This window comes from Amia ocellicauda, chromosome 18 (assembly GCF_036373705.1).
Source record: "Amia ocellicauda isolate fAmiCal2 chromosome 18, fAmiCal2.hap1, whole genome shotgun sequence".
Lineage (NCBI taxonomy): Eukaryota > Metazoa > Chordata > Actinopteri > Amiiformes > Amiidae > Amia > Amia ocellicauda.
This window is the reverse complement of record NC_089867.1, coordinates 10,437,489-10,461,292: the sequence shown is the minus strand read 5'-3', so window position 1 is coordinate 10,461,292 and position 23,804 is coordinate 10,437,489. Positions and strand designations below refer to the sequence as shown.

General features: G+C 37.8%; 2 protein-coding genes across 2 annotated transcripts; both read right to left on the bottom strand.

Moving 5' to 3' along the window:
• Nucleotides 1–354: 354 nt before the first annotated feature.
• Nucleotides 355–7,312, bottom strand: cmtm7 (CKLF-like MARVEL transmembrane domain containing 7). The gene is made up of 5 exons (XM_066691081.1): nt 7,066–7,312; nt 3,648–3,821; nt 3,306–3,404; nt 1,550–1,631; nt 355–990 (listed from the first exon to the last, which is right to left on the bottom strand). Exons 1-5 carry the CDS (start codon nt 7,174–7,176, stop codon nt 977–979), a joined length of 480 nt encoding a protein of 159 aa, XP_066547178.1. The 5' UTR covers nt 7,177–7,312; the 3' UTR covers nt 355–976.
• Nucleotides 7,313–10,930: 3,618 nt separating this feature from the next.
• On the bottom strand, nt 10,931–17,290 carry cmtm8b (CKLF-like MARVEL transmembrane domain containing 8b). Its single transcript, XM_066691007.1, has 4 exons — nt 16,768–17,290; nt 13,419–13,592; nt 12,638–12,757; nt 10,931–12,276 (listed from the first exon to the last, which is right to left on the bottom strand). The coding sequence occupies exons 1-4, from the start codon at nt 16,909–16,911 to the stop codon at nt 12,190–12,192; spliced, it is 525 nt and encodes a 174-aa protein (XP_066547104.1). The 5' UTR covers nt 16,912–17,290; the 3' UTR covers nt 10,931–12,189.
• Between the last annotated feature and the right edge of the window lie 6,514 nt (nt 17,291–23,804).

The following is a 23,804-nucleotide window of genomic DNA, read 5'->3' as shown; positions in this document are numbered from 1 at the left end:
AAGGAAACGCCTCTCAGACAACAGAAAAGAGGAAATGCCTTCATTTTACTCTGTTTCTCATCAAATTAGGACGTAATTTACCATTAGCACTTGGCAGCAACAATTTCCCATCAAACAATCTGCCTCTAATAACTTTGCTATGACTTTGCACATTTCAAGGCAACTGGGTTTGATTTTTTTTAAATTGTTGTCAAAATACTGCATGCATGCAAAGTTATTTGCAAACAAGTTAGCTCAGTATCAGAGGGCTTAAGAGTCTTGGAGTCTGTAAGCAGGGAAACAAAGTCTGTTGTGCCCCTGTGTTAAATAGAAGGGCAATCTTGCTTGAGCAGGCTTAAATGAATAGGACCCAGGAAACCTCAAGGTGTTTTATTATTTTCATGAGGCAGTGGAATTGAGGAGACAGATATCAACATGTTAGAAAAAATACCAAATAAAGTCAGCAGCTGGGGTGTCTTTGGATTTCAACATCAGTCAAGTAACAACTTTTTAAATAAATAATTAATTAAAAATGTATCTCAAACTAAGCCTATAACAAGATTTTGTTGTTTTGTTCTTGCAATGATAAACCTAACCTTTTCTATCATCAGGTATCTAGTTATACCTGTATATAACAAGCTTGTTTTCATACATTCTAGGGCCTTTTTGCATATATAAATCTTGTAACATATGTTCCCTATCTCTTAATTAAAATTAAATCACAGTAAATTGACCTATGTAAATACAATCTGTCAGATATTGACATGTTCTTTTTTTAAATATTTCAATGTGAACTCTGGTGCTAATATTTAGCAACATCAACAACAACATATATACACACATATATATGCAATTCAAACTTGAATATAAAAAGCCACGTTTTAAATATAATACTGTTTTGTTCAAGGCACACAAGATGGTTCAACTTCTGTCTCTGCATTCATGTAACAGCAACATGCCCAGCACATCGGCTGAGAAGCCATCTTTGGAGATTGTTTTATACAGCTGCACCTAAGAGGAAAGGGAACAAATGGTCAAATTAAAACTATTAAAAGTTTTTTGCAGTGCTTATTAAAAGCTTTCAGCTTTATTTTTCTGAACACAAGCTTTTATAAGATTGCAACAACAACCTAGAGTAATACACCTTTTCATAACATGCAAGGACCGCAAAAGTATACACAACACACCCTCAGACCACCAGCTATTAAACTAATTCCACACCAAACACCACTCTGGTGTTCAAGTTATTCACTGTCCCTCAAAAGCAGCCTTTTTGATTTACATTTCCAGTAACCCCAACATCATACACCCCTCCTCGATACAATGCATGGCTTCTACACAAATCTACATAGTGGGCTGTATAAGATTGAAACTTTGACCCACCCGCTAATAGCAAACCAAAAACCTGGTCATTACAGCCGTTACACTTGTGATTAAAAAAAAAAAACATCTTTTAAAACACAAATCTGCTACCGAGTACAGTTTTGTAGTGTTCTATATTTGGGTGGTTCATAGTTTTGATTAAATCCCAGTCAGTGTCTGGGGTTGGTCCTCATTCATACACACTTACCTGTAGGCTGGGATCCACATGTGATCTTGTAAGACATCCATATATTTAAAGCAAGTAGAAAAGTAGCAATAAATCCAAAGACCTGTAAATGAATGAGAATCCTTCATCATTCTGTCCTCAGGTTCCCTCTCCACCCTCCTCAGTATGTACAATGGCCAAAACAGATCAGTACCAGTCCCATATTGGCCACTACAGGGTATATACACTTATACACTGCTCAAAAAAATTAAGGGAACACGTAATCATCACAGTATAACACCAAGTCAATTAAACTTCAGGGATGTCAATCTGTCCAGTTAGGAGACCTAAGCGATTGTGAATCAATGTCACCTGTTTTGGTGCAAATGAAAGTGACAACAGGTGCACTGGAGAGGAAACAGCAGGACAACCACCAAAAAGGGAATGGTTTTACAGGTGGTTGCCACAGACAATTGCTCTCTCCTTATCCTTCCTGACTGATTCTTCTCTGGTTTTGTGTTTTGCTCATGTCCTTGTCACTACTGGTAGCATGAGGTGGTACCTGCAGCCCATTCAGATTGCACAGGTAGTCCAGCTCCTCCAGGATGGCACATCCATAGGTGCCATCACAAGAAGGTTTGCTGTGTCTCCCAGTACACTCTCAAGAGCATGGAGGAGATACCAAGAGATGGGGCCAGGGCCGTAGAAGGGCATCAACCCAGTAGCAGGACTGGTATCTGCTCCTTTGTGTGAGGAAGAACAGGAGGAGCACTGCCAGAGCCCTACAAAATGCCTCGTGGGCTAGTGGTGTGCATGTTTCTGACCAAACTGTAAGAAACAGACTCCATGAGGGTGGCATGAGGGCCCGACATCCTATAGTGGGACCTGTGCTCACAGCCCAGCACCATGGAGATCGATTGGCATTCGCCAGAGAACACCAGAATTGGCAGGTCTGCCATTGGTGCCTCGTTCTCTTCACAGATGAGAGCAGGTTCACACTGAGCACGTGACAGACGTGAAAGAGTCTGGAGACGCCGTGGTGATCGTTATGCTGCCTGCAACATCATCCAGTATGTCTGGTTTGGCGGTGGGTCAGTGATGGTCTGGGGAGGCATATCCTTGGAGGGTTACACAGACCTCCACGTGCTAGCCAACGGTACCCTGACTGCTGTTAGGTTAGATTCAGACCCATCATCAGACCTTACGCTGGTGCAGTGGGCCCTGGGTTCCTCCTGGTGCAGGACAATGCCCGGCCTCATGTGGACAGAGTGTGTAGGCAGTTCCTGGATGACGAAGGCATTGATGCCATTGACTGGCCCTCACGTTCCCCAGACCTGAATCCAATTGAAAACCTTGGGGACATTATGTATCGGTGCATCTGACGACACCAAGTAATGCCACAGACTGTCCAGGAGCTCATTGATGCCCTGATCCAGGTCTAGGACGAGATCCCTAAAAAAATGTAAGCAGTGTAGTATAACATTTCCTTGGTTTACCAGTGAAAGGTCAGTAATGTGGTCTGTACAACCCATGGACCAATAATTCTGAATGTTTTTCGATTCACTGCCCATTCAAAAGGCAAACATTATTTCTGTTTCCAATAAGCGTGTTGTCATTGTGCTTCAGCATGTGAAAGATGCATGTGGCAGATACTCCTGACAGAAGCACAGTCAACAATTTGGAAACATACACAGTTTCACAAAATGTTTTGAATACAGCAGCTTTAATTTGGAAGTCTGGCTTCCCTTGAGTACATACAGAATAAAGACTAAAATGAGGTAAGCATAAGACCACTTACTGCTCCAGCTACCAGCCCAGATATCCCATAGCTCTTCACGATGACTACAATAGAGGCGATGAGGATTAAAATAGTTCCAATGACGTAATGCACAAACTCCTGCAAACAGCACAAAACAGACAATGCTTCAGCACAAGGGATGCCTTTAGATATTACGACCAGTTCAACATGTATTTTAATACAAGAACACGGTTGTGCTTTTCTTCTTATTTCATATGCTAGTGCATATTCCCTTACATTTCACAATAGTAAATAAACAGAATTAAAACTGCTAGGAACCTGTGAAGTGAATCTTAGCATTGATTAAGACATGCAGAGAGAGAAATAACTGAAGTTACTTACTGTAAGAGTCCAGTTAATACAAGGCATTTTGGGCTGGAGCCGGAATATGTGCATGATGAAGAAAATTAGGAAGACTACAAGAAACCAAACAGTGACCACCTCAAAATAGCTGTATTCTGTGAGAGTTGTCGGCTTTGAGATGTGAACGCACAGGAAAGCAATCAGCAACACCACCTGAAGAGTCACAAACAGAACGTCTGTTTATTACACAAAACTGGATCTAAGTGTTCATGCACACATAAAGAGAAACAGAACAGTTTTAAAGCTATAAAGTAAAAAAAAATGCTCAAGTCTTAATTAATTTACTTGAGGTTGTATGCTTATTTTTGCAGTAGAAGCCTGCTGCTTGGTAGCTTTCTCCACCCAACTGTTTGCCTGACAGAGACCCCAGATGTCAACCTGGGTCCTGGTGTTGTGTGCTGGGATACATGCAGCGCTTGTATGAAGGACTCCCAAGTCAAGTTTTGCAGTCGTCATCTGCTTCCTCATTTCTCACTGAATGTTACCATCAGATGTAAGATTACAGCTTCCTGCAATTATACTCGTTACTCTCCTAGCTTTTGTCGATACTGTGTCCCCATATTCTGCTTATTCAAGAGACTAAAACATTCCGGTTTTCAGGACAGGCCAAAGACATCTGAATACTATAAAGTATCCTCAGTTTGATACAGCCTCTATTCTTCTTCACTGGACTTAATGTGAACGTATTTGTATTATACAGTTGCAAGTTTATATGTATATATTGTCTGGGATATGTTGAGGATATGACTCACACATTCCTTCTCAGAATAGTTTCCTCAGTAAAAAGTACTTGCATTGGTTGGAATACATGTGCAATGCTATTCTGGTACAGTGGGCAACAGAGTGGGGTAGTGGTTAGGACTCTGGACTCTAGACTCTGGAGTGGAGGGTTGTGGGTTCAATCCCAGGTGGGTGGCACTGCTGTTGTACCCTTGAGCAAGGTGCGTTACCTAGATTGCTTCAGTAAATGCCCAGCTGTATAAATATGTACACATGTAAAAATAATGAGATGTTGTAACTGATTCAGTATTGGTGGTAGTTTTTATATCAATGTACTACAATTTAGAAAACAAACTTGTCTGAATGTAATTTTTGCACAGTATATACTACTTTCAGTACAGTTGTATTTTTTAATGTTACTGAACACTGGGGTATATTCATCAAGGGGTTTAAAATTGTTTAATTCAAATCTATACACTAGTAGCTAATGTGACCTCATCAATAAATTATGCAAATTAGCACCACTGAAGTTTCGAACCTTCAAAGGTAAAAATTGACCCTTCGGGACAGCCCTATAAGCAGGAGTGACCACAGAACTTGTGAAAATTCACATATGACAAAAATAATATAATGAATAAATTAATTAATACATTAGAGTAAACCTCTCATTTATTCAAATGACATCAGTTCCTGACAGAATTAAGCAATGATTTTCATGCTACAAAATAGTTTGAGCAGGTGTGCCTTGTAATAATTGTAATAATAATTTGTTTTTAAAAAGCAAAAAAAAAAAACCCACCCTGTTGGTTTTCGGTCCAACTGAGCTCTCAATTACTGAATTGAACATTACATTTAAGTAATAATCTGCTTAGATTTGAATTTTTCAATTGTGTAATAAGTAGTTTTTTAATATGTTCTTTATAAAGTTCTATACTTAACTTAGAACCCCTACTGTTTGAAATAATTACAAGGTTCTGATTCAGGACATTATTAGTTCAATTAAGTAATTGAGATTGAATAGTTGGTCCTGGACCAGGGTTGGGAACCACTGCTTTAGATGATGGTTTTTAGGTACAAAGTTAGTAAAACTGTAGAAATCACAAATGTTTTAAAGCATTCTGTTATTTATTTCTTTATCTAACTAGCTGAAAGAAAAGGAAACTTGTAATACCTTGTGTTTCCTGTTATGCTCATTTAAAAACATGTGTGAATGCAATCCGCCTGTCAACAGAAAACTCAGTCTGTTTATCTACTAATGCACTATACAGCATCCGCAACTTTGATACCTTCAGGAAACATCACCTAATTAATTCAGCTGTGCACATTTATTCAATTTGAATATCTGCAATCAACCAGAAGCGTAGGATTGGGGGGGTGGGGAGGACCTTAAACTGTCCCCCCAACATTGTATGGCCGGTTCCATGGGCATAGGGGACACCCCCCCAGTAACTGAGAGTGCCCCCAACCCACCCCCAGTCCTGAAACAAAATCTACGCCCCTGCAATCAACATTAATAAATGATCTTCTGATTTGTTCTCATGAGCCCCTTACCATAACTGCTCATGTGTATAGGTCTGTGTGTGATTCAATACACACTTACTCTCAGACCACGAACAACCAGTCACTTGCATGAGTGACACTGTGCTTTTTGCACTGGCCCATCTTAGGTTTGACTGGGCGTTTTCCTCCATCCCAGCTTTCCCAAACTGGTGGTGTCTCATCTTAGGAGATATTATGAATTTTAAAAATGAATTTTAATTGTTTTTAAAGATTTAGTTGTTTTTAAAAACACTAGTTTGATTGTTTTTTTGGGTTGTTTTTGTTATATTTATTTGTCAAATGCATTGGCCGTTTGGTTTTAATTTTAAATTAATTGGACTGTTTTGGTTTGTTTTTTATTTTTCTTGTTTTATTTTATTTTTTTGATTTGTCCGATTCATTTTCAGTTATTTTCAATGTATTTGACATTTTTTGTTGGTTAGCAGGTTTGCTTTTAGCACATTTGTTTTTCTTTTATGCACATGCTCAGTTATTTTGAATTTAATCACTTTGAGATTTTAAATTTTTTTAAGTGATTTTAGTAATTGATTTAAAACAAATTTAATCACAAGAATTAAAATTTTTAATGTTTTTATTAGTAAAATGTAAAATACTTCAAACAATAAAACAGTATCTTAGGAGATATTAGACAAGGTTTCTACATTTCATTTTATCTTTACAACTTGGAGCATATTAGGAGGCCTAATGCTTTCAGGATGTAATTGTTGTTAAAGGAAATTAGGCACAATAAAAAAAAGACTTCAGTGTGGGATGTTGGCAGGCTGCTGATCATAATTAACATTGAAAAAAAAATGAGTTTACAACTAAAATAATAAATAAATAAATACATGTGTTATTATCATTATTATAATACTAAAACTGCTATATTGTTACTGTAAGAGTAACGTTTAGGCTGCTCTGAGAAGTGAGGTGACAGCCCTGACGCGGGCCCGTCAATACAAAATCACACCAATGCGTGAATGTTTCAGTTATAAAGTTGCTTTTCACATAACAACAGCAAAAATAAGAATATTATTAATCAATGTGCCATTCATATTTAAAGGAAATGTGCGCGCTGTGCAACACAAATGCACCACTTGTGTTCACAGACTGACACTGTGCATTAATCTGCTCTCACCACTTGCGCGATCTTCAGCATCCCCTGCACAGACCTGGCGTAGCCCGCGCTGACGAAGCCGCTGTCCGAGCTGCTGGTGGTCGTCGACGTGGTTATTATTGTATGAGACATTGTGTTTCCCAGAAAACGGCCTAAAATGGACTGCAAACTGTTTCTAACGGGACAGAAAAATAGTCCTGAGTTCTCTAACAAACTGCGGCAACTGTTATTCTACGAAGCACGACAACAGGGCGTGGTGTTACTCACTTGTGACTGACGACAATGTAGGCCAATGGCTTTTCTTACACTAGTCTAGAGGCGGGACTTCTGTGATTGGTGGCCTTCAGGACGAAGTTGGTTGCGTTCGTGTTGCGCAGATGTCCGCAGTTCTGCGCAGGTCTGCGCTGCTCCGCCAATTAGTTTACCGTCTGTAATCGCGCAGGGCTCAGGAAGCAGTCTGCTGAAACGTGGGTGCCTGAAGTATTTCGACATGTTTATTTTTGCCTTTTTTTTTTTATTAAATTGTTTTTAATATTTTTACTTTTTAGAAGCGCACAATAAAATGAGCAGGCTCTTGCTTCCGTGGAGTTGCACAAAGTTATTCATGCAATAGTCTATTGGACAACAACATTTAAAAAAAAAGAGTTTGGTTCATGATCTCAGACTGGGTAGTTGTACAGAGGATGCGTGAGATCATTTGACACACGAGTAGGAAGTGACACTTTTTGAACCAGCAAAGTAGCACTAAACGTTATAAACGTTATTAAGGCAAGGGCTTTCTCACAAATGTAATATTGTTTCACACCTGCCTTTAGGAAGCAGATTTAAGAGTTGTCCTTCTACAGCTGAACTGATCACACAGTGGAAACAATCCCATGTCTAATTAAACAGCTGTTGTTTTTTAAACCAGAATAAAGTGATAACCAAAAGGTCTTGTATGGAATTTGCCAGTTGTTTCATGGTGACAACATGTTTCTGGAAAGAAAGAAATCCAGTGCTAAAGCATCCAGCATGTTTCATCACCCATTTTTTCTGAAGCACTTAGAGCAATCTGTTTGCCACTGGAGTGGTTTGTTTGGCACAATAATGAGACGTGCCCGGAGCCCTCATTTTGAACTACAGTGTGAAAGAAAGTCTGGGACTCCAAGCTTTGGAGATGGTCCCAGACTGGACAACCCAATTTCCCTGCTCTGGCACACCCTTCACTGAAGAATAGAGTCTCGATCAAGGGCCGGATTAAATCAAAACTTTGACCCTCCCAGTAATAAAAAACTACAACTGTTCTCAGTTGCAGCTTCATTTTTAGTAAGATGCCACTTTCTTCAAATCATAAATGTAACCGCTATGATGTACAGGTTTGTAGTTTTCTATTAGCGGGTGGGTCAAAGTTTTGATTTAATCCGGCCCCAAGTCTCTTTATTGCTGCTACTATATTTAAATTATAATATTACGAATCATTAATTTTAAAAACTTTGGCATACAGGTAAATTGTGTGCTTTGTTGAACCTTGAAGATCTGTCATAGATCTGAAAAAATGCAATGCATCTTTGTCAGGTTATTTGTGCTCCAATGAAACTTCCCTCATTTAATTAAACAAAAGTTTGAAATGACCAATAATAATAGTATAATATTGCACTTAATATACCTGATCTCGGGTTTTATGTGTATTAAAAATAAACACTCATCACTGCACACAATTGGACTTAAATCTGAATTGAGAAATCTACCTCAAATGTATATTATAAATTAACTTTAGTGTTAGGGTATATAAATAACTTATGGTACTGAAGTGTCCAGTCACTGTGTAACTATACTTCCCTAAAACTATGAACAGGTGTTCAAGAAGCAGTAATTTAAATTGATGACATCTCTCTTCTGCTTCATAGGAATGCTCACATTTGTCATTTCAAATCCCCTATAGTTCTGCATTGCCATTCAGGGAAATGTTGTTTTAGAAAAAAACAACATCAAAATAGAATAAAATAAGTACTGCCATTAAATACAGTTGAAAATAGAACCTATATATTAGATTTTAATACATTTCCTCTCTTCTGTAAAGGAAAACGTCCCTAAAAGTGTATTACACGTTTTAGTGTACATTTATTTTAATCTCAACAACCTAGTTTATACTGTATGCACTTTAGTAGTCCCGTAATATATTGTTTGACCCACACAGAGTTTTTATATGCAAACTCTCCAAATGTTTGATAACAACTGTGCTACATCCTGGAAAAATAGTCAGCGTGTATTATATTTTTATTGTATTTCAGATTTAGGTCTGATTCTCTCCTTTTTTTACTTTACAAAAGGCCTTTTTTAAAGCAATTGTAAACACATTTTTAAGTGGGTAAAACTAACACCCGTCACAAGTCTTTTAACTTATATGTTATGTTGAAATTGGTCATACTATTAACAGAGACCTGGGGGAAGTTCATGCACTCTGGGCAGGATTAGTGGTATGTTTTTCTAATCAAGAATCTTTTCTCTTTAAACAGGAAGGAATGCAAATGGGAGGAGCAGAGAGGGGGAGAGGGGTTAGCAGTAGTCTGAAACATTTTACACCCAGCAGCACAGAGCACACAGCCCACCCTCAGCACCAAAAAAGGAAAAGGGAGAAGAGATGATTTCATCAGCATGAGAATGATTAGTCAATCACCATAGTATTTTGCAATTTTACAATATCTTTAACTGTTTGCTTTGAATACAGATTGTACATATAAAACTGTATCAAACACACAAAATCTTGTGAAATTCAGATTAGTGGTTTATACTGGCAATCAAATGATGGCATCACATAGGCATATATAGAAAAAAGGGGCCAAATCAGCATATAGTATTGTTTGATATGTAAATATATTAACCTGAAAAGAACGTGAGATGGTGCAGAGGTTCTTCTACAACAAACCTATCTTGTTAACAATTACAATTTCATACTAGTGCATTTTTCCAATCATTTTTAATTGGCACTTACTACTGTAAATTCAGGCCTGTCTTATTTTTTCACCCATTTCGAGTTCATTCAGTTCGCATGGATGGGAGATCATAATCAGCAGGCATAGAAGCAATAGTGTACATGCAAGCAAAAGGGTATGTCCGCAAAAGAAAAGCAATGGGCTGTTCACAGCTCTAAACTTGTGGCTGATCACAAGTTCACGTCCTGTCTAATGAATGCAAAGGAAAAAGAGATGTAGAGATGCAGCTACATTGAACCATGAAAGTTGGTTAAGACAGAACCAGATAAGGGTGTTTTGGGCACAGTTGTATTTTAAACCGAATGAGATTGGCCAGAATTTGATATAGGGACTAATATGGAGGTGGAAGTGTGAAGGTATGAGGTTATTTTACAGATGCATTAACTACAGATACAGGGAAGACACAAAAAAATCATATTCATCTACAACAACAGGTCACTTTAGGGTCAAGGCTTTATCGGTTTGACTCAATGTTCCAGTGTTCCATTAAACGCATCAAAAATGTGGATGTTGATCTGATCGAGGCTCTCCGGTCCGAAGCACACATGCAGAGCTATCGAATGATGCCTGTGTAGGGTTGGTTGGTGCGGCGCTGGGTGGGGGGGTGGGATGGCCTAGCTGGGAGCTTACATGGGGGCCCAAGCCCTCAAAGAAATTCAGAGTTTGGAAAGTCTGCCGTTTGCTGCAGATACTGGCTGTGCGAGTCTTGACACACCAGGCATCCTAGAACTGAAACTATGCTGTATTCTCATCAGAACCAGGAGAACCCCAAACTGCTACAAAACTGTAGAAGACAGCCATAGGATTTGATATTGAGGAGCTTGTCTTGCCAGTTGCTTCGCTGATCTTAACACCATTGACAGTAAGATGAGTGAAAAAGGGTGAAAAATATGTAATAAAACAACATACAGCTGTGGCAGCAAACATGGAGGTTTATTAAATGTTTGCAGTAAGAACAAAAACATATATCCTCTGTTGCACTTAATGTGTCGTAGGCATTATATTGCTTTTCTAAATGAAACCAAAGATGGTATTAATTAAGGAACATAACAGGTGAAAAACTGTTATTATAATGTTGGGTGCTAAAGCAACATTTCTTTAACAATGTCAGTCTATATTTTCATTTGAGAAACTAATGTACAAGTAAATATTTAAACAAAATCCTTGCTCAATTTCTTGAAAGACTTGAGGAAAACTGCACCACCTTGTGTTTACTTTTTTTTTTTTTTTTTTTTTTTTTTAAGAGCAACACTAGTGAGTTAATAAAACTCACATTTTCCTGATGGTACATCCCTGCTACATAATACTGTGTAGATATATAACCATACATATCAATATTACATAAAAAGGCTCTTGGAAAACTATTTGAAAAGTAAAACCTTCTTCATGTAATTCTATTTTTCAGAAGGGAGCAGCCACTTCAATAGATTATTCAGTTTTTCCACTAATAATATAATCCCTATTTTAGGATAAAACTTTGTATAATATCCTTCAGTGATTTATCAAATGTACTTGTATTTATCACTTCATTGAACAATCAAAATAAATAAATATGTATTTCAAGAAATCCATTTACAAATGTAGGTGATTAAGGCTAATGTTGTATTATTTTTTTCGTCAACTGAGAATTTCCCTGAACATTTATGTTTCTGTTGTAAAAAACAGAACAAAACATAAAAACAGAAATACTTCAGAACATTTAAAATATATACAGCATTTTGTTTTTCATATTCGTTGTAATTTGTAATGAACAGTTACAGGATGGCCATGCTCACATTATAAGAGAAGGAAGAAATTGAAAGGGGAGGAAACATTATACTCTTAGTAAAATAAAAACAAAAACAATATAAATACGATTTCAAGTTTAAAAATAAAACTTCCTTATGAAAAAAATGGTCTCATAGTCTTTGTTTTACCTTTCAACACTTGTCAATGTTACAAAAACATAAAAAAAAAAAAAATCTGCAACTGTTTCAACTCCTGTCTTCAAAAGATCTGTTGATGAAAAAGGCTTGTTAGTAGTGTCTAGACAGCTTCAGGAAAAGTTTTCACCTTAATCCAAGTTATTGTTTAAAAATGGCTTCCTTCAACTTGGTGGAAGAAAATATCTGACTCCAAATTTCTCCTTCAGCTGTCTTTGGATGCTTAGGTTCCTTCATCTTATTCCAGACTGTCAGTTTCCTTCATCCCTTGATCTCCAAGACTTATAACTAAAATACGCATTTCCTGCGTAGCACAGTGATACCATGAAGGCGAAGAACTGAAATGAAGAAAAGAAAAGTGAATTCACATACGTTCTCCTCCATATTACCACACAAGCTTTGATTTACCTGTGTGAGTATTTTCGTTATTGTTCTTCATCCCTGAAACTGGCTATTTGTTTTTACAAAGAAAGTCCACAGCTAGAAAGTCTAGCCCAAATATACCCTACACTCATTGTATTTGTTTAGCCCTTGTTATTTATTTATTCTTTAATGACTCAATACATTAATTAAAGGACTTTGTCAATATGCAGTCGAGTGATTTATTAAAAATTAAGCCTAAACATCTGCCTAAATGTACTTGCTCGAAATTCGCAAGACGATTCAGGATCAGTTTTTTTTTTTTAAAAGACCACCTACCGATGATGCAGCCCAACTGCTAAAGTCATGCTTGCGATGGCCTGCCTGTCTCACTGACACTGCATCTACCACAGCGGCCACGAAATACAGGAGGAAAGCACTGCTATTGAAGCACAAACCCTGTGTGGTTAAAAAAAAACAGCAAATGTGACAAGAAATAAAACCTTTACAAACATATCCATTATTTCAATTTTAATTTACATTACAGTTTCAGCATATGGTTTACTAATCGAATGACCCAGACTAAAATGGTAGTCATCTTCAATCTAAGTTGTTGTACAGAATAAAGAAAGGGTTAGACTAGTACAGACCACAGTGACCTCAAGTGATGTTTTGTATTAGGAATAACACTGTGCCAACTATACAGTATACACTATGGGTCCAATGATCCAAAGTTGGTAAATAATTTACCAACCAACAGTTTGAGTTCAGTTACACCTTGCAGGTTTTCAAATGATCATTTAAGGGGTTTTTTGCAACCATTTTGTGTAAGAAGGTAAATTGTAAGTATGTTACAGATACTTACTGTAATAAACTCTATACAGTCTACAAACATTATTATTATTCAAACCATTTCCTATTGCTGATCCTATTTTGAACATGACAGTGAAATAGTCCCCTGATTCAGGTACATATGAAGACACAATTGAATCACAATAAACAGTAAGTAAACCCCTCCAGTGAGAACCTTATTGAAGGTTACTTTTCACTTGCTCTTAAACTGAAAATATGCTACTTTAAAGTGACTGGATATCGAAAACTTAGTAGAGCTCCTACACACCACTGTGGCCCATGGCACATGAGTAATCCTGGTATAAGCCATCGTCAGGTAGATGATCAGGAAGAAGACAGTCAGCACCCAGTAAAACACCGCCACGAACATCACCAAGCCAAACGCAGAAACACGGAAATATTCTGTCCCAGCTATTAGGGTCCATACCATTAGACCGAGGACCTGTGGGGAGCCGAAGAAACATCAGGATTATGTAAATCAGGATAACATTACTTTAGTTCTCTTGATATCTATTACCTGTACACTTAGTCAGCATGCTTATACACTACACTATAATATTAGTTAAAACAATCAATACCCCTTCACACTTGTGACAAGGCAGATCAGTTGTGAACCGCCCTTACTGTATTTCTGTTCCTTTGTTTCACATTCATTGATACTCTCAAGGGTGTGGTTGCTACAGGAACATGCAACAGATAACGTTTTCACCTTTGTTTGTTTTTTACTCTTATTATAGCAGTGTACACCTCAGACAACAGTGGAGGAGCCAGTGGCGAGAGCAGAGTAGCACGCGAGTGGTGAGATAGAAATGAAGAGAGCGGACGGTGAACTGCCTGCTCAAGGGATTTCGAGAGGAAGGGGAGAAGGGAGACAGGGTGATAGTTCTGGAGGGAATTGGGGGGTCGAGGGTGGGTTTTTTGAGAATTGGAGTCACCAATTGAAGGCAGAAATCCAAGCCTACCTTAGTCATAACCTGCTTGCCTTATGACCAATTGTACTGATCAGACAGTCTAACAGCTGATTAAGCTGTTCTGGATTTGTCATGCTAAGAAAGGCCTATGTACCCCCCCCTTCCAGAAGCCAGGACAACAACAACTCAGCTGGATATCCAAATAAGTCGTTATTTTGTAAACAATTTTATAAAAACTCCCTCTGTATACATGGAAGGAAGAGAGACAATGCAAGTATAGAGGAAGGGACCTTCTTGTGGACTTCTTCAATAACAGACTTCCCCTTCTATTCTATTTTAAAAGAATGAATTTCGATGTGTATAGAATACTGGCCAGCAAAACCTGAATTAATTAAAAATACAGGAAAAGGAGACAATCTTATGGTCCCGGATAGCTACACTTTTGTGTTTCAGCCCACAAGAAATCAGAATTAGACAACATAGGCTTACTTATAAAAACAAAACAAGACCTGCTAGACTACTGAACTTCCACGCTGACTGGCCCTGGCCACATCAAAACTTTTACTGAGCCAGGAATCACAATTAGAAACCTGTACCAAATTGCGTTTTTATTTATTGGCAGCAGAATGTGGATTCTGGTGATAAATTAAACTGGGTACAAGCTTGTCATTTGCAATTCATGGGTTGGTGAATTTTTTCAATTGATTGCGGCCAATGAGTTAGAAAACAACTGGCAGTTCCCAATCACTTTTAATATAGGAATACCACAGCTCCACAAAGATTAGAAGATATATATATACTAAGGTATGCTGGTCACAGTAAGCTGTTTTTTATCTAGATCACAAAAAACCACACACATATATTTAGAAGTTCTATTGGATGTTAAAGGCTGAGTAGCCAGCATGTCATGTCTGCATTTTGTTGTGTCCACCTAGAAGATCAAGTGAGGTGTCCCGTGTTACTTCAGCACTGCCAAGAACCTAACCACACACAACACTAGTCTTAACTTTGGTTTTGGCCCACATAAAGTCAAGGCCACCAACGTTGTGCACGTCCTAAGACGGTAATATCCAGATTATATCCTAAATTAGATAATTTAAATCTAAACAATTACAGTCTAAGTACATCACCCGTATCAAAATGATATGAGGAACAACTACCACAAAAAAAAAAAAAAAAAACAGAAGTATGCCTGTATATCAGCATCATCAGTTTCCCCCTTTGCCAATGTAAATCTCAGAATATTGCAATCCAGACCACATCACATTTAAGCATCACATCACATCATGAGCTCCGATTTATTCTAAGATTAAAAATCAGCTAAACAGCTAAACTGAGTAAAACTGAGTGAGCTGTGGAAGATGAAGTGCGTCTGAGAAGTGTATTGAAGTGGGCTTTAAAAGTCCGTAGTGCCTTTCTTACATAATATTACACATTGATTGGTCTGTGAAGTCTCAATGTATAATTTGGGTGCTGAAATAAGCTTCAGCATTGGCAAAGGGAAAATTCAACAAATACAGTGATGTCTGAAAATGCAGTATGTTTCAAAATGGAGAGTAAAGTCCCATTAATGGACAGATTGATATAATTACCTGTCTTTTTTTTTTTATGGGTTTAACTGTGTGCTTGCTTGCTAATCTGTTACACCCCTTAAGGGCTTCAATTGCATATACAAACTCAAAATTAATAACTTGTATTATATGTTCTTGTGTTTTGAGAAATTCTACTGAAATGAGAAAAAGAAAAACAAGGAAAGACAGGCAGAAAACACGAGTAGATAAAGGGTGCATTTAATGGGGCAAACAGGACACTCACTTCCTTCTTAGGGGTAATATATCACTGGTGTAGATCACCCTTGGACAATCATTAATTTAACTCATGGGAGTTACAGAAAGTTCTCCCAACCAGAACACGACTTTAACAACACATAAGTTCAAGCAAAATCAATACAAAAATTAAATAACTGGGTTTGTGGGAATACAAGAATACATGTATATCTTAATATGGATGTTTACTGGTTTACTTTCCCATTCTTCTTCTTTTTATAGATAAACACCACACACCTATATCACACACGATTGTCAAACACATGGGGATACTAGACAGAATATGCAGATCTTGGTGCATATAGTTATAAATCAAGTAGGCCTAGATGTGTATTCTTTTTTAAACAAAATAGTATTCCTATGTGACATACAATCTATTATGTGTAAATTGTCTGCTGCTGTATCCTACTGCAAACATCTTTTAAAATATGTTAAATGCGCATTGTTACTAACTAAGCCTTTCAGGGGGGTTTACATGTGAACAATGGTCCTTTATCTTTTTTGAATGCCGGGGACAAATTCAATGGCAAAAGAGGGGCACCCCGTTAGCAAAGAAAAAGACCATTAGCATTTGAAACACTCATGGGTTATAAATGACAAAACCTGTGAAGTTTGCTAGGCAGTTTAAAATGAGATTCCCTAGTATAATCTAAAGGTTTGCAATTAAACTATTATCAAAAACTACAAAAAGTCTCGCTGCATCGCTCTTTTCTCATACAGAACACATTACATACACACTTTTTTCACATGCTCTCTGGTCCTGTGCCAAATGACACGACTTTTTGCGCTTTCTTCAAGCTGATTGATAGTCTACAGCTCCCTATTGCATCCAGCCAGACTTTGCAAATCAGATCAGACTTTGTGGTGCTGATGTACTCACGATTTCTGCCAATATGAGGATGCCAGGCACAGTCCTGAGGAAGTGCTTGTCGTATGCCAGGGTGGAGGTGGAGAAGTGATCCGAGTAGGAGCTGCTACTGCTGGTGGTGGTGATGACTGTTTGAGACCCGGGGCTCTCCTCCATCTTCACGGCATCAACCCGCTTGTCTTCTCCTGCTGAGGGAAATCGCAACCCAGGCGGGCACCCCAGCCGAAAACAACCTTATACCTGGAGCAAATCAATCAATAACCAGAGAGCCGGGTGACAAGAACTTTTCAGCTCAGCCAAAATGGGATCTGCTCGCCTTCACTCATTAGATTCCCCTCAAGAGCTCTGCAACCGCACATGGCTCAGGTATTCACACAATCACGATCGGATAAAGAGGAGACTCTGTGCCTACACATAGTTGGTCCAGTTTCGGGGTTTCAATAGGTTTGCAGTCTCTACGCACAAATCTCGCAGCGCAGACCTCAGGCGGAGAGAAAAGCTCAAACCCCCTTCATGTGTTTCTTTATGTGGATGGAGTCCGAAGCCACGCCCCCCAGGTAACAGGAGACTGCCGCCAACGGGTGACGTCAGAGGCGTTCGCACTCCCGAAAAGAAGCGACGTCGTGTGTTTATTTTATAACAATTCAGACATTTGCTGGCTTATTACTACGAGTGACTATCATTTACTTTTCATTACTCTCCATTACTGCCAATTGACTTGCATTTGCTTGTTATTTCAGGATTGCTTAAACCAAGTCACTGAATTCCTTGAATTTCTTATCAGCTAATAATTAAAATGTCATTTTTTGGGCAGGTAACTTCAAGTATTGCTGCTTACTGAACATAATACATACCTTCACTTACATTTTATATTACTAGTAGTAACTGCTACCAAATATTGACATTGCTAAGAATTACTTGAAGAATGGATATGTTGTTTTCTTTTTACCAGTTTTGAGTAACCTATTTTTATGTATTAATTTAAGAACAAACAAGTAGACTATTATTACTTTTTGAGTATGTATTTTTTCCCCTCGTATTAACCAGATAATGTCGATTTATGTCTATAATTAGAAAACTAAGTGTTTCTTTATTTGTTAACTGAAGGCCCAGTTCTGCTAAGCGACGGCGAAACCAAAGGAGAAGGCCTGTTGTCCAGCCGCAGTAAGTTTTATTTTTATTAATGTTTTCAAACCTTTTTTTGATTCAAATAGTCTGATTAAAATAAATAAATAAGAAGAACAGATCTACTCTGGTAACAAAGTGTATCGTATGTAAAACAATGAAGTGTGTGGAGGAAACGACCAGTCTTCCCTCGACAAAGCATTTTGTAAAGCATTCTTGAAGATGTTACTGGTATTTGTTCTCTTTTGTTGTGTGTGTGTATTTAAAGAGACAATGGCCCACTAACTCTTGAGCCATTAACCCGTGTAGTGTATTCCTCTTTTAAGGTTATCTTAAAAAAGCATCAGAGGGTAGCTGTGTGGTTATGATGTTGAAACTCTGAAGCTGTTTCACTGACAATACCATTGTCTTTATTGTAAAATACTGACATCACTTACAACAGCAGAAAAAGCGAACTCAGTATGTTTAAGCAGATATACTTCTTAATGCCTGAACTTTATTAGCAGCTAACTTTGAACAAATGACTTTGTAAAAACGTTGCAGAGCCAACGATTTTATTGATAAAATAAAGGACACAACAGGCCAGTGGGAATTGAAAGTGTTACTAAAAACAGTCCACTTTCCAACATGTTTTTGAAAACTAGAAATATGGAGTGTCATCGATGCATCATGAATGTACAGTGCCCATAGAAAGTCTACACTGCTTTAACTTTTTTCACATTTAGTTGTGCATCACAGTGCATTTAGCTGAGGAATCATTCCACTGATCTAACACTACACTCCATGCTGTAAAGAGAGAGAGAAAAAAATATATATTAAAAATAAAAATCTGAAATATAATGTCTCCACCCCTCAGAAATAATGCTTGGTGGAAGCACCATTGGCAGCAGTTACAGCGGTCAGTTTGTTGGGGCAGGTCTCTGCCAAGTTGCACACCTCGATTGGGCAATATTTGACCTTTCTTCTTTACAGAACTATTCAAGCTCTGTCCAGTTCCTTGGGGAGCATTGATGGACAGCAATCTTCAAGTCATGCCACACATTGTCGATTGGATTTAGGTTGGGGCTCTGATTGGGCTACTCAAGGACATTTCAATTTTTGTTCATTAGCCACTCCAGTGTAGTTTTGGCTGTGTGCTTTGGGTCATTGTCATGTTTAAAGGTGAACTTCCATCCCAGTTTCACCTTTTATTGCAGAGGGAAGCTTCTGTAAGGACCTTTCCAATGAGAAACATCCCCATAACATAATGCTGCCGCCACCATGCTTCACAGTTGGGATGGTGTTCTTTGTGCCAAACATAACACTTCACATTTAGGCCAAAAAGATCAATTTTAGTTTCTTCAAACCACAAAACCCTTTGCCACATGGCTACAGAATCTCATTTAAGGAGATTGCTTTCACCTAAGCCAATTTAGGATTACTGTTTCAAGGGGAGTGGACACTTATCCACCCAAGCTATTTTAGTTTTTATTTTCTCAAGTGTGTTTTCACTTGGAAGTTGTGGGTTAGGTTGTGATAAATGGAAAAAAAATAAAAATAATCTTTTAATGCATTTTAATCCCACGCAACAAAAGGTGAAAAGTTTGAAAGAGGGAGTAGACTTTTTATAGTCACTGGATAACAAGTATGTGTTCTTGGCAGAGGTTACTGCTCACATTATCAATCATTCAGACCTGTCTCTGTATTTAAACTGATCTAATGAGGTTATTCCAATAGCAAAATAGTAGAAATAGAATTACAGAAACATATTATTATTATTATTATTAATAGAGTTGCCATTTATCCTAGTAGTAGTTTATCAAATCAACCTCAAAGCGGTCATTTTAAAGGGAGATTGCTGTAGATGTTTGAACCTTAAACGTCAAGTCAAAGGATTTCATATTAGATTGTTGCATTGTTGCATTGTTGCAATTAGCCATGATCATTTATGTTTTTGATCATGCAAAACAATTGCAAAAAGTAATCGCTGACATTTCTAAAGTTCAGTGTGACCCCTGTAAAAGTAAACCTAAGGTTAATCATGAACAAAATATATTTTAGAAAAGTTCTGATTTATGTATTTATTCAATGAAAAGGAATTTGTTTCCCCCACCCCCACCTAGAACACATTTCACCTTGCTGTGTGACCTTTTAACCTGTTTCTAACCTATTTGGAAAGACAAATCCTGGGTCAACAAGCACAGACCAGCAGTCTGTAGTCCCTGCCTCCCTAGATCGGCTCTGAGAAACTTATGTGTTTCTACAAATGTATGATGGTAATGTTTCCAAATCTTATTTCAGAACTGAGTCAACAAAAACAGAAGCTGAGGGGGAAATTGAAACAGCAGACTGGACCATACTGGCAGAAACCAGATGTTGTTACCTGAGACACAAATACAGGTAAATAGTGTGACAGGGTTTAGATACTTTCTAGGTATTGTTACATAAAACCCGTTTCTTTTTGTTAAAAAATAATAAGTACTGGAAAAAATACTGACAGACAGTTTTTTCACTCTGTAACACTGAGTGTTTATGCTGTGTTTTTGTAGTAGATATTTTGTTTGTTTGCCAATTTCTTTCTTGAGTTAATCTTGTCCTTGTTGTTTTGGCTATGGCTCATTATAATCTGAGACATTCTGTCCCATCCTATTACTGATGCACTCCCACAAGAACAGTCTTCCCAATCTCCAGCTGTCAGTCAACTTTCAGTGTTGTGGAATGTGTGAGTGATGAGGGCTTTCTCATGTCATCCGCCTTTCTGTGCTTGTCTCTGTCTTCTTTATAAATAAACCTATCCACAACTTTTACAATCAACAGAAAATAAATGACATGCCCAGCCTTTTTCAGATTTTCGGTTTGAATCGGTACACTCAAAAACTGAACACAAGATTGATCAGAAACCCTTTAAATGAAAGTATCCGACTTATTGATGATTCTGGTTGTTGCCTACTGTGGACAGAAAGGATTTGTAGGGGATATTGACATATACCTATAAAGACTGACTTGAGTGTGATATGGTCTGATATCCTTGTTTTCCCCTCCCATGTTGAAATCCATGGCTTACAGTTTACTTTTATAAACTTTAAAGACGTCTCTTTGGGATTGTTCTTTTATCTGCTTAATATCATTAGTTTTCAAGAAATAACGCCTTTCAGCCGAACCCTATCTTTCTAATTTATCTATGGTGCCAGCTATCTCTTGCTCCCTGGCCTTCTGGCTTTTCTACAGTAAATACCAGTTGACAGGCTGCCACGCAAATGTCTGGAATGTCAACAATCCCTAGTGGATCTGCAAGCTTATCTCTGGAAATGTGGAGCCAGGTTATAATAAGGCTGTAGAATAATAGCACACATCCTATGGGTTTCCTTTTATTTCTTTCCTGGTTTGTTGCATATCTTATTATTCCTGTTCCGTGTCACTCACCACGGCTGCTGCGTAGGTTTTTATCTGAAAGGCTACCAAGAGGAGTCTTAAAAAGAAAATAATAATAATCTCAGGACTGACAGGAATGCTGCATATGAAAAAGGCTGAAAGAAATGAATCCCTGTAGGTTGTAATAAAGAAGGTTCGATAATAAGTATTCAAAGTTCTTGAAGGCAGTTTGCAAAGGCCATTACAAGTTACAAGAGGAAATTTCATTAAAGTCACTGGTGGACTGGAGTCCTATCAAAATAAAGGCCAAGCATTGCTGTTGAGGGATAGTTCATTGGAATCTTTTAAGGAATGCCTTAATTGTGCTGTTGGATCAATAACCTGGTAGTAACTAAGCAGGCAGGACTGAAGGACTGGCCTGCTCTCTTTTGAAGCCTCCATTTTGTGTTTCACTAACAATACCCGCAAAAACAACTTGAAAGAATGTGAGCAGGCTGGAGAAGTGGAAGTGTTGTGTGAGGGGGGGAGGGTTGAAAAACATACAATGGAAAATGAAACAAACAATCAAAATAGAAAAAGTGATATTTGGAGACCTATAACAAGAAAGAACCAAACAGGCAATGGATACAAGTTTAGAACAGGTTGATTCGGTTTGTCCCCATGTCCAAAAGGCTTCCAATAAAGCTACCTGGAAAATATATATCAGTTTATATATATGTGAGGACCTAAACTAAACAGTGTCTTTTAAACATCTTTTAAACTTGCATTCTTCTCTGTTAGATGTATACCAAATAAAACCATTTCAAGTGTTTTCCCCAATTTGTAGTTTCCTGTCTGATTTATCTCGTTTTATCATCCTAAGTTCATCTGCTATATCTCCCAGGCTGTTTTTTTAATTTCTCAGACTCCAGGTTTTGATTCTGGTGCAAAACACTCATCCTGATTTGAAAAGACCAATGTTTACACAATAACAAAAGTCTTAAGTTGTTATCAGTCTTTTAGTAGGAGTTTTAGTAGCAATCCACAGTGCCTCTTAATAATCAGATTCAATAGGCTCTGTGTTTTGCTCGCTCTTTCTCTCTCAGCTCCATTTCCATTCCCTTAAGGGGGATTTTGTGTTTGAAGGGCGGATGAGACGAGATGACATGTAGCCTTCTTCCTAAAGGCTTGTGAGTACGCCCTGGAAATCCTTTTCATTACTGCCCAGCTAGCCACCACAGTACAAGGGCACCTGGACCTATCAAATACACAGTCACGCAAACGTCCAAGAGTATCAATCTATGAATGTATAGTTCATGTAAAATAAAATAAAAATCGAATCTTGTGGAACTCCTTGCATACGTATCTCAAGATCATTCTTTTCCACTAGTTTTGTATCTAAAAAGATCACCATTACTTCCCCTAAATGCCACATCTGACAGAGCAATAAAAGAATAGAGAATTGCATCTGACATATAACAGAAGGGCCACATTAAATATGTTTTACTGTATAATAATTGTATTTACATGCAATCCTACTAGGAATATATGTATCATTTTTTATTCATAATGCTATTTTGATTGGGATCTGTTGGGACTGCTTCAAGCTGTCAGAACCTGTCTTCTTCTTCTGTGTCTTTTACTTAAATAATTTACCTTCCTGTACGGCACTGGTATTGCATTGCACTCGAGGGGACTTTATCAGATTCCTTCATACGCTACCTTTGTGCATCCTTTAGGTAGATAGTACACAAGGGAGGAATTCAGGTCAAGTAATTTAAATGTATCTGCCAGAGGAAACACTTGGAATTACCCATTAGCGTGCTTCATCTCGGCCATTAGATTAGACGTATGTGTGAAACAAACAGACTATTTGAAAATGCCACAGTGAGTCACCAAAACAATAATTAGTGCTTCTTGTTGTGTTGATAGAGATGAATGCCAACTGTCTTAAAGTACATTTGCCTGTAGGTGGATTAATGAAACTGAGGCCTCTTGCAATCTGTCAGAAAGTAAAGACGAAGAAAAGTGGGCCAGTGGTAACTAACAGGTCAACAACAATCTGTAATGAAGAAAATTGTCCACATCTAAGGAGTGAATGTCTGGAGATAAATATAAGATATGAATTAAGAACAGGGAGTATAAATAAGCCTGTATTTCATCACAGTAGCGATGTTTCTGCCAGATTTACAGCAGCAGGGTTATTTTTAGGTCCCTCACGCTAAAATTAGAAGAATGTACATTATGAAAATCTTGATGCTTTTCAGTAAAACCAGACTGTAAGATCATTTGTGGAACGAAATGTTATATCCCCCCCTGTGCGGTCTTCCTTTTCAGGGTCCAAATTCTGGAACTGAATAATGGTAGTAGTAAAGGTAGATTTGAATGTGACCTTTCTCAAATTACCTTTCAAAGGTCAAAGTCATAATGCTTCTCCCTAATTTACATGGTTATTATTCAGAATAAGGTCAAATTCCCAGCACATTATGGTTTATATACCCAGAAGCAGGTAAGAATAGATCATTTGAATGTTTTATATTTAGTACCAGCTGATACGATCCTTTGATTAAAACTATTAGGAGCTATTTCTAGAA

Bases quoted from the DNA above. Each gene is read 5' to 3' on its own strand.
- cmtm8b (XM_066691007.1), bottom strand. From the start codon at position 16,911: ATGGAGGAGAGCCCCGGGTCTCAAACAGTCATCACCACCACCAGCAGT. The intron at 12,758-13,418 runs GTGTGTAGGAGC...TTAACCACACAG, and splicing joins ATGTGCCATGGGCCACAGTG to GGTTTGTGCTTCAATAGCAG. The intron at 12,277-12,637 runs GTAGGTGGTCTT...TCTTCATTTCAG, and splicing joins GCAGTTGGGCTGCATCATCG to TTCTTCGCCTTCATGGTATC.
- cmtm7 (XM_066691081.1), bottom strand. From the start codon at position 7,176: ATGTCTCATACAATAATAACCACGTCGACGACCACCAGCAGCTCGGAC. The intron at 3,405-3,647 runs GTAAGTAACTTC...TGCTGTTTGCAG, and splicing joins GTATTAACTGGACTCTTACA to GAGTTTGTGCATTACGTCAT. The intron at 1,632-3,305 runs GTAAGTGGTCTT...ATTCATTTACAG, and splicing joins CTGGGCTGGTAGCTGGAGCA to GTCTTTGGATTTATTGCTAC.